At 40.1% G+C, this 15,525-nt stretch overlaps 1 protein-coding gene across 1 annotated transcript; it reads left to right on the top strand.

Annotated features, from left to right (window-relative positions):
* The first annotated feature begins 659 nt into the window (after positions 1–659).
* On the top strand, positions 660–14,001 carry LOC306745074 (proline-rich transmembrane protein 1). Its single transcript, XM_079227808.1, has 3 exons — positions 660–883; positions 2,484–2,696; positions 12,771–14,001. The coding sequence occupies exons 1-3, from the start codon at positions 695–697 to the stop codon at positions 12,924–12,926; spliced, it is 558 nt and encodes a 185-aa protein (XP_079083934.1). The 5' UTR covers positions 660–694; the 3' UTR covers positions 12,927–14,001.
* Positions 14,002–15,525: the final 1,524 nt, after the last annotated feature.

Raw genomic sequence — 15,525 nt, 5'->3', positions numbered from 1 at the left:
AATGTACATGGTTGAAATCAATGAGTGTATCCTCACAACAAGTCCCATGACAGTGTGGATGATGTGAATATAAACATAAACACATATATTTGGAATGGACAGACAGAAATATAAGTCGAATGCTGACATTGGCCAGAGCCCTGAAAGACAAGGGACTGAACCCAAAAATGTTTGGCCCATCCCACAAATAAGCTTGCACATTGAAGCATGAGGTCTAGTGTCTCTAAGGCCAAATGACTGTAGTTCCAAATTATTTTGAATATTTAGTCATCTCTTTTATGATACAATACAACTGTGATACTTGTGTTAATTGCTTTGGAAAAAGTCTATATTCTGTTGTTGAATATTTCCCCATAATCTATGTATTAGATTGCTTGTATTATATTTATTTTTGCATTCTCACGTTTCACAGAAGGCATATCGCATGTTAGTTCATCTCATATTATGACATAATGTAACGTCAGTACAATCTAGTTTTCACATTGGCTCTATTCGGCCAATCAAAAAGCTCAGTACACGTTCGACTGAGCTTTTACTTTGAAAGTCTTGACCGGATTTGCCCTAGCCTCTCTGCGTCTCTTCACACAAAGGAGAAATCCTTATCGGAGTCAGAATTTGAATAATTCACGTTGTGGCAGCAGCAGTTAGATCAAGAACATTCGTATTTTAGTTTGACAGCCCACGCTGTTGCATTATGGACCCCACGAAGTCTGGGACTGTTCCTCCGCCGGAATGGGCCGGTGAGAAGTCCACTATGGGCCACGCGCCCCCTCCGCCCTACCAGGACCACCAGCACCCGGGGTACCCTCAGCCGGGCATGGGGTACCCTCAGCCGGGCATGGGATACCCTCAGCCGGGCATGGGATACCCACCACCGCAGCAGGTAGGACGCCAGCACCGGGCCGCACTCGATCCAAAAAAAAGTTTAATATTTTCATTGCAGAATGAATGACAACACATTGTAATGTTTGTATTCTCTTCATGTGTTTTAATAATGTGAAATAGAAATAAAAGAGACTTAGTTTTGCGAAACAAGTTTTGCGAAACAAGTGCATCTTCGTCGTTTTATCTACATGTTAAATAAATAAAACCAGGGTGGCCTGTCATGGTGAAGTCTTTACTTTTACATTTATGTTGATTATATACATGTAATTATATAAACAATTATTTAAGTCAAATTTAGAAATTAAAATACAAATATTAGAAAGGAAACTTTGGATAACACAAGAAGATAGCACACGATATGCAACTATATTGTATATTTGTTTTTAATTACATGTAGAATTGTTAGATATCGGGCATTATGTAGTATGTTGAACATCACAATAACATTGTCATCCTTAAACATTTCGTAAACCTTTTGTTGTTGTCAGGAAGTCACTATCATGACTGTGTGGTGACCCACATACGGACTGTGAGAGACATTCACCTGAGGGCCACAGTGCCTTTAAGAGCTGGTGGGGTTTCCGGGGTCTGGGTTGGTTTTGTTTCCGGGAAGCGTGGGGTTTTGCGCTGCCGCTATAGTACTGCACAAGTATTGTACATTTTATGTGGAGCTTGAGTAAACTATCTCGACTGCAACTACGCCTACTGTCTCGCTGTTTCCCAACTCTACAACTGCGTTTAAAAAAATGTAAACACAACTGAGCGTACCCCTTTGGGCTTCAACTGACAAGAACAAGTAATGTTATAAATCAGTCTGGAGTGGGTGGCAACCTTCATAAGCCTTATTCCCCATCAAAAAGACGCCAGGGAAAAGTTATTGGTGGACAGGATAGTCATTTAACTCATCTGTGGTCAATATTGGGTCATGGCAGCTCAGACATGTGACATGTCCTGAGGTGTAAAAGATAGGAGGGCGGCCAAAAAGGCCCTCTGGGGTTTGCTGATGCCAGGTATGAGATATTGTCATTATTATACCACCACCGGCACTGGCTGGGGCCTGCTGGAAATGGCCAGACGTTGATTTTCATGTCTCTCTCAACACGTAGCTAACATGCTATGTTTTATTATTATGTTAAGTAGGCTACTAGCCTATTTTCCTTGACGGATAAGTGTTTACTGTGAATTAATTAATCTCTGCGAAATGATTCATTACAGAAATCAATAGTAATTCAATGAAATTCAGCCAACGATAAACACAGTTTGTACTTTAATGTATCTAAATATCTAGAAGTTGAATTAATATGTAGTCCCTTCTCTTTTCTTCACTGACTATAAAGAAGTCAGCAGTAATTGCTGATGGTAAGCTGAAGACCCTCTTTTGTCCCTAAAGGCACCGGAAAATCTGTTCAAGAAACGTCTCTGCTCAGTCACAAAACAAGTTCCAGTTCAGACTTGTTTTTATTAGCTCTCTTTATATATATTTCAACATTGAGGCCTGCTGGGGTTTAATCGTACCGTTATCTGTAATGCATCCAATACCCATTCAAAACTGGTTTTCCCTGTACCTGAAAATCATATTTCCCTGGTGTGGCCTGTAGGGCTATGGACCTCCGCCGCCGCAGTATGGGGGTGCTTATGGGCAGCAGCAGTACCCAGGAGGACAGCCAGCAACGGTCACAGTCCAGCCCACCGTGTACGTGACGCGAGGCCCGCTGCCTGTGCCCGTCAATGACTACTTGTGCTACTCCATCTTCACCATGATGTGCTGCTGCCTGCCACTTGGAATCGCTGCACTCATATACTCCATCTCGGTGAGTTTGATGCACTGAATGTATTGAAATTGTCAGTGGATACACAAAGCAAAATGTCCACCAACCCAAGTTAAAGTAATTTAATTCCATAGCCCATAGCACAGCTGAACTGTGCATATTTCAGAAATACATCAAACTAATGATGAAGAATCCCTATTAAGTAAGATATGCTAAGAAAAACCGATGGAACCACATATTTCTGTATTGTTTGACTTTTCTTGATAAAAAAAAAGCACTGACCAAAAGGTCTGAATATGAAATGAGCAAAATCAATCAATGATCATTCCAGTAGCGCTGATACTGCACTTAGTGATGAAAGTACTTGTGGTCTCGTGGTGAGGACAGTGGACTCATGAGATTGGTTTGAAATGTAAAAAAGGAAAAAGTCACCTCTACTTAGCTAAGGAATATCTCGGTGAGCTTTCCACCTTCTCTGCCGCAGTATGTATTATAGCTGCAGACCAGATGATGAGGAAACAATTTAACGTCTTGTCTCAGGTGAATAAGTAAATAATTGATAGAGGATACAGAACACGGACAAACTTTTTCGTGTGTGGGCGGATGAGCGGATGAGCGTGTGTGCGAAGTTTGAGGAATTCAATGACATTTACTGGAAGGGGTGGCGGTCTGTGAGGGAGGGAGCCGAGGGAGCACAGGGAACATGCTGCCAACAATAAAATGTAGAGGACATTTTGTAGTCCTAAATGTAGCATTTGGTGGCCTGGGTTATGAACATGTTTTGCTTTGCCTGATACTGTGGGGGAAATTAATTATTAAACACAAATTATTACACGTGTACTGTGAAACTGTCATCCTTTAATGACAACTCGAGAAGATTAGTATTAAGTCATACATTACCTCAGTGTATAGGTAGTCCTGTATGGTTGTTGGGTGTGTTCCTTTAAAAGTTGGTGAGTTTGTTTTTGCCCTGTGTCTCATTGAAGTGGAATGTCGTAAAAAAAAAAAAAAAGCACACATTTCTCCAGGAGGAAAAGTAGGCTGATTGTTTCCATGTGGTCCATGTTTAGTCTTCAGAGGGGAACATTTATTGTGCAACTTCCTACACAATTCTTAAAACAAATTCAAAGCCAAATATAACATGTATTTGACCCTGAGCCTTCAAGTATATTTAACGAGAGCCCTACTTGCACATGGAAAGCTTTAAAGCTTTAATTGTCCTTTTAAATGTCTTTTATTTTTGTAAACTCTGTGGTTTGGCTTGTTTCCGTGCAATGTGTTGGGTGAGGAATGTTTAATTATGAACTAATAATAATAATTATGATGTATTATACACTGCAAACCTGCTGTACTTGCTGTGGCATACCTTCTAGAGCGGCAGCCGTTGTTATACTTTATTTTAAGACTTACTCCACATTCAGTATTCTCTATTTACCTTGATGTTTGAGAGCAACACACACAGAGCAGAGTCCCACATGTTGTTTCTATATTCTGTCCTGTGATCTGTAATAACAGCCTCTGTTGTTTCATTAGACTAGAGCTCAGCTCTCTCTGGTTTATATGTAGAGCAAAGTCCATTTCGGTCAGTTTGGGTCCAGCAGCAGATCATTTGATCAGTGTCTGCATGTTGAGAGACAGAATACTGTCATTCAGCCAGCATTGTAGCGTTGTTACAGTAATGAACATGACCCTCAGCTCACTGAAAGTTATGCAAGATGATGTCAACTTAGGTTTTGGGTATGCACACCATGACCGATACGTCTGAGCCACACATTGTTGACATTTTGGAGCGAGCAGTTTCTGTTTGCGCTGATTAATTTACATTTGAGGTAAAGTCAGCATTTGGTCATTATATAAGATCAGATGTTATGAGGTTGTATATGTGATGTCTAAACAGATTTATGAGCATTTATCAACGATGGACAAAGAAAAATACACAACCACTGGAAAGAGTTGGCTCATGTCATTACAGCAGCATGTGTGCAGGGTCCAGGCATTGATTCATTGGCATGATTCTGAGAAAAAGAGATTTGATTTCGTCAACTGGGTCAAGAGAGGTGAAATGTTTAGATCTTGTTGGCTGCTTACAATATTTACACTTTGGACTTTTTTGGAGAAATTCTATATTTCTTGAAACAAGATATTGAACATTTTATTAGCATTCAGTATTGAAACATCATTTTTTCATATTTTGGGGTATTTAAGTGAACTGAACCTTTAAAAAAAGGCAAAGTTCAAGCATCATCCCAGTATGACTTTCTTACAATGCAGATGCTATGCTTTCCCAATCTTCATCATTTCTCAACCTACATGCATTCAGATTGAGCAATATCAGACATTCTAACATATTTCACAAGCATTATTCATGCATTCCTGTATGACACAAACAGAGTCTTGAGCTATGGCAGAATCTCTTTCTACAACCAACACTGAATCAAAAGGGCAGGCCTGTTTCCTCCTCTACTGCTCTGTTACATTGGTCTCATAATCTTGCACATAATGTCTCCTATCAACAGTTGTTTTGATATATCACAAGCTTGTCATCAAGTTGGATCTTATGATAACACGTAAAATGTATGAAATGATAATGACCTTTGCAAGGGTCCACAGGAAAAACAGGCCATGACCATAGCATCTATTTCATGAAAATAAAATAAAAATGAAATTATTCTGTAAGAGAACCATTCCAGATTGACACTCTGACAGACAAAACATGCTTTTTGTGAGATTATCGCGGCATGAATGAATAGCAGTCACTCAACAAAAGACGAGTATGAGTTAATTCACAGTGCGCATTGCTGTTAAGTTGAACATATATAATGTATTTTGTTACCAAGGTATCAAAAGTGTGTTTTGGCAGGTAATTTGTATCACACTTTAAAATGTCTGTTTCCCTGTGGTTCCACTCACTTAATGCACAGCGAATTAAATTGAATTAAATTACCCGCTGGCGGTCTGGAACGAGAACAGAAACACTAATAAGCTGTGTACATATTGGAGGACCTTGGCTGTTATGTACACAGCTGTAACAGATTGTAGTTTCCATGATGCGTTTACACGCCTCATGCTGGCTCTCGGTAGGTAAGCGAAGGGATATGAAGGGATAATAACGTAATCAGCAGGAGAATGAAGTCCACTTTGTTGAACAGTTGAACCTTTTGTTGACCCTCAGTACGGCGTCATTGTTAGCTGTTTGTCCCTACAGTGTTTCCTGTCCATCAGACTTGGACTACTGTTGAATCCTGTCCAGTTGCTCTAGCTCTCTGCCTGTCCCTCCCTGCCCCTCTGTTTGTCTCAGTAAATCCTGCATACTGAGCCCACTCAAACACTTACGTAAAGTCACGTGAAGCAACACCGCTGGAGCACAAACACCGACCTGCTGCAACCTTTGGAAACACTCGTTATGGAAATGTCTTAACAGACAGGAAGGAAGTGGATCACCTCTCCATTTTGCTTCATTTCCGTGACAACACATTTGTTCAGGGTTTGCTGTTGCTCAGGAAAATGGTGTTTCACAAAGTAATATGTACAGTGTTGTATCACAATGGCGGTAGTTTGAGGTTCTACTTACAAACACTGACTGTTCTGGAATGCCTCGATCTATAAATAGTATCTTAGATAGTGTGAGTGGTGGCTACCACACGGTCCTGAGGACATAATCAGTGCACCAGTACTGTGGATCTTCCCTGGATTTTCCCTTGAAAAGTAAAAAGAGAATAAGTGGCAAACATTGTGCCCACTTTATTCTCTTGTGTGGCGACATGATACGGCAGCTGGATGAACTGGAGGGCAGAGAGAGAGAGAGAGAGAGAGAGAGAGAGAGAGAGAGAGAAAAGAAAAGCAACTGAAAGAAAGAATCAAAGACTTTGAGAGCAGAGAAGCCCAGGACAGTCATGTCTTTGTTTTGGGATTGTATCGGACTGTATCAGAGTTCATAGCAAGAAAGTGAACCAGAAAAGGGTGGCAGAGACGGAAACAAGATAGGAAATAACAAATAAGGTCAGGGGCCGTTGTGGGGAAATATGGAGCTGGCTGCTGGAATCTGTCTCGCTTAACGTTATCTCTCAGGCGTTTCAGCCTCGATGGACAACAGGGGAGTTACTTCTCAAGCAAACCTGCCTGGAAACTGACTTAATGTTCATTTCAAGTATTATTTTTTCTGCTGAGAAAAGCAATACTTGATCAATGTAATTCAGCAACAGTGATTCTGATTCTGAGAACGATGATTGATTGCACCATTGCGTTGTCAGTTTTCTCCTTGGGGGACTTTGATAATGAAGAGAAGAAACGTTCTGCTGGACTCGGGATGAGAATTGAGAGTTGAAACTCTCAACACAGCAGCTACTGGAGAGTCCGGACAAGAGCTGCTTTTGTCGAGATCCAACATCATCGCTCTGTGTGTCTCATTTCAAGCTTTTCCTTCCTTCTGTTACAGCGTCATCAAACGGTCCTTTGTGTTCCAAAGCATGAGATTTTCCTAAAAGTTTAGCACTTGTTGACAGTGGATGAACATCCAGACAGTAACCTGCAGGGCTTCCTTACAGTGTTGATCCATGATCTGCACTTCCTGTTCTGCAGAAAAACACATTGCTGCAATAGTGAAGTGAAATTCACCTTGTATATTTAATTAGGGTCCGAGCGACTGACGTAGTCAGTCCCGAGACCCTATTGAAATACAAAGGGTTCTTATTATTATTATTCCTCTGATTTTTATTTTTATACATTGGGCGCCTTTTTGGGGACTTGTCATATTCAAAAACTCACCAAATTTAGAACACTTGTCAGGCCTGGTGAAAATAGGGATGTATCAAAGCGGGGGAAAAAAGTTCCAAAAAATGACTCTCTAGCGCCCCCTACAAGTTGGACCGGCGACGCCCCTTGTCCAGAATTTTTTTTGAGTTGAAAAAATTCACACATGTCCGTCTCCACCTGCTCTACAAAAAAGCCTCTCAGACCCATAAAGTCCGCCTATGAATATTTTCCGCCATCTTGGATTTAGTGAAAATTACGATTTTGCACTTTTCTACTAATTGCTACGTCCGTTTCATACCAAACTTGGTAGTTATCATCAATGGCACTGGATCATCAATGCTGCATTGAAGTTTCTTGGATATCTCATTTCGTTAAGGAGATATCGACCAATCAACCTGTTAGGGGCGTGTCTTGATTTTAAACACTCATAAGATTAAAACTATTTGGACAAACGACTCCAAACTTGGGGTTTATGTGCACATCGCATCCCCTAACTTGAAATAAATCAGGCGTACAATTTGAACAATAGGGGGCGCTACAGTACTTCGGCCAATTTGCCATTTTCAGCCCATTTATGCTAATTTTAGCATATATTTGCATTTACGCCAAATACCACTCCTCCTACAAATTTCAGACAATCAACTTAAATTCTGTTCTAAAGTGATATCAAGACCCTCAGAAGTATGGCTTGTGCTCCGTGCGCGTTTTCACTTTTGGGAATTGACGTTTACGGGGACGCAAAGACGCGCCTACTTTGAGCTAACCGCTATATGAGAGAAAGCTGCTGTAACTCCTCCATATATGATGCTATTACCCCAATACTCCTCATGCATGATACTGGTCCATGCCTGAGGACATGTACATGCCAAATGTTCAGATTGTCATAGCGCCACCCACTGGCCAAAGGAAATCAGCCAAACTGCATCCCATTTACAGGCAATTTAAATGACCTGGTGTAATCTTTACATAGAGAAACATGATGTGTGTGTGTGTGTGTGTGTGTGTGTGTGTGTGTGTGTGTGTGTGTGTGTGTGTGTGTGTGTCATCCTCGACTCTGCTTTCAACCCGCCTGATCAGTAAATCACATGGTACCTTATTGCTTAAATATAAGATACTTATATATTCATAGTAACCTACTAGCGCCACCTACTGGCCAAAGGAAATCAGCCAAACAGCATCGGATTTAAATAAAAATGACAGCGCCCAATTGCATGCTGGGTAACGCTCGCACACAAAACAAAACAAGAAGAGACAGACCGGAAGACACGCCACACAAACAGCTGTTCGCCGCCCAACGCTGAGACAGTCTTTCCCAGCATGCCTTTCGCCCGTGTAATTTGGAACCATGATGGATGCCAGTGACACTGAAACCTAAGTAGCTCTACTGCACTGCCAGGATTAAACTGTAAACATTAATTGATGGTCCCTGCTCTTGTTGAGACCATGCATGGGTTTGGCCAGTTTCCTTCTGAGGCCAGTCAGTGACCCGCCAGCTACCCCAAATATGCCGGGATAAGCGAGGACCCGCTCACAGCTGCTCGCAGCTTTAATTGTATTTCTGTTTTTAGATTTGTTTTAATTTTTTAACATCTGCCTCTCGGGACTACTCTCTTGGCTAACTCTGGCATTTTTAACAGAAATATTTGTATTAATGTACACTGCCCCTTATTAAATAAACCATTAAAAAACAATCATGTTTAGGTTCATGTTTTCTTTTAACATGTTATAGACAAAAGAATTCACATGCAAAATAAAATTATTTTTTTGTCCGACTAAGTATGCAACTCAAATTCTAACTCTCCAAATGATGAAATAGCCTAACATCATGGTCCAGAAGGCGCTGTAGTTGTATTTCGGGAGGGATCATTTCACCATACTTGCAACATGAGATAATAACCTCCTCTTAACACGCTACACTAATCAACTCCCCATTTCCTGAGATATTGCAAACAGCCATTTCCCAGCTGCCTATCAGAATGAATCCAAATATTATAACCCTTAGGAATGCATTGCTTTTCTAGAGAGCATTGCATGCTGTACCACTGCCAGTTTTAGGGATTTAGGGATGTGTTAAACCACCGAGCTGCAGGCAACAACAAGAAACACCTGCTGCCTGCCAGTCAAGATGTCTGTGAGGTCATGAAGTACTCAGCAGAGTGAGCGTGCTGGAAGTGATCATAATCATATCTCTTTACTGGAAGGCTTGGACTCTGAGGTATTCTAGCAGTGTTAGATTTCTGTTAACACACTACATTTACCAAAAACAAGAGTTTCATTATTGAAATATTTACGCCTGATGAACAAAAATAACCAGATTATGTTAGAACTACACCATTTTACAACACATTAACATATAATCATCTTCTGAAGGCTTTATGTTGAACGTGGTACCAAACAGTATCATATACATATTTACCCACAGAGCAATATCCGCTCCTTTAGAGATGTGGATTCAATATTGAATTTACTTTTGTGTCTTAATGAATTTAGAATAAATATTAACTTAGCTGCTTAATGCATCAGTGACATTAGGTGCTGGGTACACAATGGCCTGGGAGCTGTATCGGAAAGAGAGGAGCTGCAGAGTTCAGAGATAATTCTGTCTTCAGCCATGCTGCTAACGACACGTCGTGATGTTTCGTTCCAGCAAATAGTCAAAGTGAAGCGAAGACGGACAGAGTGAAAGATGCGAAACAGTAGAAGATTTGCCACATTGAATTAACAAAGCTTGACTCCTCCTCCGTTGTGGCTTTCTTTTTTTGTCTCTGTGTGTGAGAAAGCATCAAATTTAGTCTGTATAATATAATTTAATGATCCGAAGATGCATTCAAGCCGCACTTCTTAAGATCCCCCCAAAGCACGATTCAAACCCAAAGTTATTGTTAATTCAATTATTACAGATTTAAAGTGGTGCTTTTTTGTGATTCTTTTTGGAGATACTCAGTTTTACAGACCTGTTGATGAAAACAACTAATTGATTCGTCCACAAAATCGTTTGAGTGTTTGTTGACTCTGAGTTTCTTTGGTTGAGGACAGCCCTAATTTGAAGTAGCAGTGATGTCATTGTTAACTATAATCTTTAAACAATGTCAAAATACAATCTAGATGGAGGACAATAGGGGAGGTTGCATGTCATTTATTTACAAGGCAATGTTATGTTATTTTTGTTAAGTTAGATTACATGTTGTCATTAGTAGAAGGAAGCATCAAACGGTTGAAAAAATTATTGCCCACAGTATATACAACATGTTTTATTTATTAGCCAAATTCCATAACATTTCACAACAATGAACCTAAATAAACCTTGTAGGGATGTGACGGTGCTGAGCCCATGGCTAACAGCTCCAGACAGCATCTTTCCCTGATACACACTTCTATCTTATCTCAGAAATCATTTATTTGCCAGGAGTGCTTCAATCTAATCTTGTTGAAACAGAAACAAATATATATGTTTACCGAAAGCAACAGAGCCACGGTTTTTACAACAGGATACACAGCTGTGGCTGAAAGTGTAGCCAGACAGCTGCCGGTTATCACAACCAGCTTTACTAAAGCAGACAGGGTCTTCACATAAACATTCCTGCAGAACTCTCTTGTGTATATGACTGAATTTGTCCTGAAACCCCGAAAAGAGTTATAATTTTCGCACTTCTGGTTCCCTCGTCTCAAAGTCAACGTTTTGCTCTACGATATATAATATGTCGGTAAATTCCTCAGTCGTGAGTTTGCAGCTTTTACTTATTTAAGACTGAATGAGACCACAAAGCGGCAGACTAGTCCGCCTTCACAGCTTTGTTGTGTGCAATCGTGCTCATGTGACCGTGGTGTGGTTTGTTTATGGCCTAAAGTTATCTCTTAACTTTAAAATTGCATTCACGTGACAAAAATCATGAAAGCGTTGTTCATTTGTGAAGATTATCTTCCTGACTAAAAACCTGTAAGTATCATAAACTCTTGTTTGCCATAGAGTTTATTTTCTACATAATCCAAATTCCACTGGAAAAATCCCATTGGCTTTTTGTCAAGGGGAAAAGTGCACTGCTACTTTCAGGGGCTGGCCTCCATAAATACATCATTCCTGCAGCACCATACAGCATTGTGGTAGTGAGCGTGGGAGCTTGATTAGATTCAGGCTCTCTTGTTAGAGGCACAGGGCTCCCTTTCCTCACAGGAAAAAGGCCTCTTGCTTCATGATCAAATCTAACACATCAAACTGGACACCAGTGAAACCACCTTTATAATTTATCTTTTTTAATGTCCAAATATTGAGGTGCTTTTTTAGACAACGGGTGTCAGTTTATCTGAAAACATCTGTATTCAGTCTTTGTATTTGAATAGTGGAAATAAATAAGTTATTAAAGCTGTGTTCACCTGCTCCGTTTGTATTCTATCAAAAGGGACTGTGTGCATTATATACTATACCAAATCCTCTCCACAAAACCTGTTTCTAAATCTGACAGATTTCAGTTCATGCAGAGTAACATGAAACCAGTAATGACTATTTTTACCTCTCCTCAGCGGTCGGAAAATAGCAGAACTGTTCCCCTGTTTCCCACACACGCGGGTTTCGCGTTACTAAGAGGATACTACGGAATATTTGTACAGACATGTTAGTCCGTAATCATGTCGTCAAAGCTAAATTATTTTGAAAATTGAACAGCAAATTTTTTGACAAACTTTGCTTTCAAAGTATAAAACACAAACGTTGTGAAGATGGAATGCAGAAGTTGAGTGAAAAGAATCTATTTTTAACTGCATTCATAGTACTAATACATTTTGAATATATTGGACTTACATTCGACAGGTGACTCCAAATGAATGCTAATGTTCGTCCTTACCTGTTGATGTGTAAATAAACAATAAATTGTTCGTCATACCAAACTAAAAGGCGATGCATGTCAATGTTCATATTAGTTTAGATCGATTGTGTAACTTTTTAAATAAGAGTTAAGTTTAATATTGAATTGAGATAAACATACATAACATTTTCTTGCTTTAGCCACACTAGGGCTTGTATGCCCAGTAGCTCATAGTGGCTAATGTTAGCTAATGTTAACAGACTGAAGATAGATAATGCTGTATCACTGAGGTTTGGATTGCACTACGTTTTAGCGTTTAGCATTTACCTGTAATGGCCAATTAATGCCACAATTAATGCCATGTTATGTAGGGTGAATGCATGCTACTCCACAGAGGGCTGTAGCACATACTATACTACATACTTCGATATTGTAGTATAGTACATGTTTGGTTATCACAGATTCGGTACATAAATCTTAGCTAATGTTACAAGCTTATTTACATTTTTCGGCATGTTTTGTTCTCTAACCTCACTTCTAATATCTATTTCAAAATGTTTTTCAGGCCCGTGAAGCCAACCATACCGGGGACCAGATTTCGGCGGAGCGGAGCAGCAAGATGGCCAGGACACTGAACCTCGTGGGCCTGGGACTCGGCATCGGGTGCTTCCTCCTCTCCATCGTTTACGTTGTGGTTGTGGCGACTTCGCTCTCAAATTAAACCTGTTTCCTCGTCTTTCCCATATTTCTAGTTCAGGTAATTAGACCACATGAGGGACATTACTGGTCACCCGGAATAATTTTTTGTTGAAAATGTGGAACCCAGAAGTCTCCTGATTGGCTGAAAGTTATTGATATTTTAATCCACAGTAGATGGCCATGTAATCCATTACTCTTCAACACTGTAGAGAGTAACCAGTACAGCTTTCCAAAGATTTCATATTTCTTAAACATGTGTTGAGCTTGTGATTTGCTTTCTATGTTATCAAACATCAAAAATCCTCGCAAAAAATATTTTTCAAACTTTGATGCCTTATAAATTCACCCAGTGAGTGTCAGTGTTGCTCCAACATACATGTAGTATTATCCACATTGTTTTATAATCCATGTTTGAATAGTAAATGATTATCAATACACAGTTTGTAGTGCGTCAGATTTTAATTTGAGCTGAGTTTTGTTCAGTTTTGCAATTGAAAGATTAAGATTTGTCTGATTGTACGATATTTTGCTCATACAGAATAATATACTACTAGCCATTTCAAAAATACTCACAGAAGAAAAGATTTGCCTTTGATTAGCTCCTGCTGAAGAAGGAAAAGAAGAAAGGTGAAGCCGAGAGTGCACACAACAAGGTGATCTATTCCTCTATGAATTGCAAGTCCTGTCTCCTCATTCCAGCTGAACAGGAATGCACAGCTTCACATAAAATCTGCTGAAATTTAGCAACACCGGGGCCAATATGGCTGACACACATCTATTTTAAAAAGCATGTTGTTATGTGTATTTGTGTTGTGTGTCATAATATGTGTGTATGCTCTTTTATAAACCAAGCTGAATGCTGAAAAAGTAAGATTTACTGTATACAAGATTTCTTTATAAATAAAGTGAGTATATTGAGAGGGAAACTTTGTGCTTTCTACTCTGTTGAGATGATCTATATCTGACCAGTGCCGGTCCAACTCTCTGGGAATGGCGCTGTTGAACTTTGACTGCAGCCATCAAACATGTGATTGCTGGTCTCAGGCAGTGTATCAGACAACAAATGTGCACTTTGTAGTGCAAGCAAATACTTTCCATACTGGTGACTCAAGTTGTCATCGCATGTAGTAGTGCTTGTGTATACAGTTGAAACATTGAATTGGTAAACTAAAAAATCACTTTCAGAAGTATGTTGGAGGAGAAAAACAACAAGTTTCAGGTAGAGGCTCAGGTTTCAGAGACGCACTGAGAGTATTTGATGTAAAAATAAACAATTCTGGGCTCCACCTTCCCAGGAGGTTTTCAATCATTTCAATACTTTGGCAGGCATTGCATTGCACTCTGTGTGGTATTAAAAGGTCTTAATAAGTGTTAAAAGTAACTTGCTTTTGTAATGGAAGAATCGTTTTCCTTTCTTTTGTTCAGTCAACATCTCAGGCCAGCCTGAAGCTGCAAGTCCCCTTTTGTTGTTTAAAGTGCAGACATTATAACTGCATCAGGGATGATTCTAGAGTCAACACACAATTGTTTTCCCACAATGTGTCAGAGAAAGAACCGACTTGACTGTAATACATCCGCAGCACTGCTGCTGCGGATTAGAGAAGAGGTTTGGAGAAGTCAGCACCTCAAATGTTTGTGTGAGTCATTAAGAGCTCATGAAAGTGATGGCTGTTTCGGTAAATGATTCAACTCGGTTTCCCGCTCTCAGCCTCTCCCTCATTGCTTCCTTGGACATGATTAGATTAGTCCTTCAATAATGAGAAAGAAGAATACTCGCATAATTACACACGAGACAGGACTTGTCATTTAACTTTATATGATGCAGCACAGGCTGACTGTGCCCTGTTTCTGATGATGTGAACTAGTTGACAAAGAGGAGCAAGGTGCTGCGGAGGCACAGGTTCTCACAGTACAACCGCAAACGTTTTGAGAAGTACCACCTGTGTGTAGTAACGAACTGCGCTGGGGTTGTAACACTGAACATTCACACAGCCCCTCACGGAAATGTCTGACACAATAAAGTGTTGTTCGTATAGTAATAGTTAATATTTTAATAAGAAAGCTTCCGTTGCAAAAGTCATACTTTTAAAGAAAAGAGTTACATTACATTATAAATGTCATGGCAGTGTGTAGCTTCTATTTCACATTTAACTGTGTTGTATATTTATCATAAGATCCTAAAATATATGAGTTTAGCACTTTATAACCACTGGTCGTGCCTAACTGAGTGCAAGACTGCGGTCAAGTGAGCCCACATCCGCCGAGTGAGTCTCAGTTGCCATTCTAAATGCACCTCTATTCAAGGTGTTACGGTACGGGGGGCAGACGGGGGCGGTACGCAAGCATTCATATTTTAATGAAAGTCTCTCTTTCTCAAGAACTTTTTTATTTTTCTTCTATAAACAAACTGTGTTTCTTGTGGTTTTTGGGCTCTTTTTAGATATAGTCCGGTCCTTTTGCGGTTTTTCCATGTGTCTTGTGTCTCCTGTTGTTCTCTGTTACGTGTGTGTTTGTGCGTGCCGTGGGCGGGGCTTACAGCACCTGGGCTCATCTCCACACCTGCACATCATCTTCAGCACCTGTCATCTCATCAAATCCTTCCTGTTAAATACCCCTGGCTT

Source organism: Taurulus bubalis, assembly GCF_910589615.1.
Source record: "Taurulus bubalis genome assembly, chromosome: 12".
Classification (NCBI taxonomy): domain Eukaryota; kingdom Metazoa; phylum Chordata; class Actinopteri; order Perciformes; family Cottidae; genus Taurulus; species Taurulus bubalis.
The sequence above is the reverse complement of the archived record's forward strand: the minus strand, read 5'-3'. Positions and strand labels throughout refer to the sequence as shown.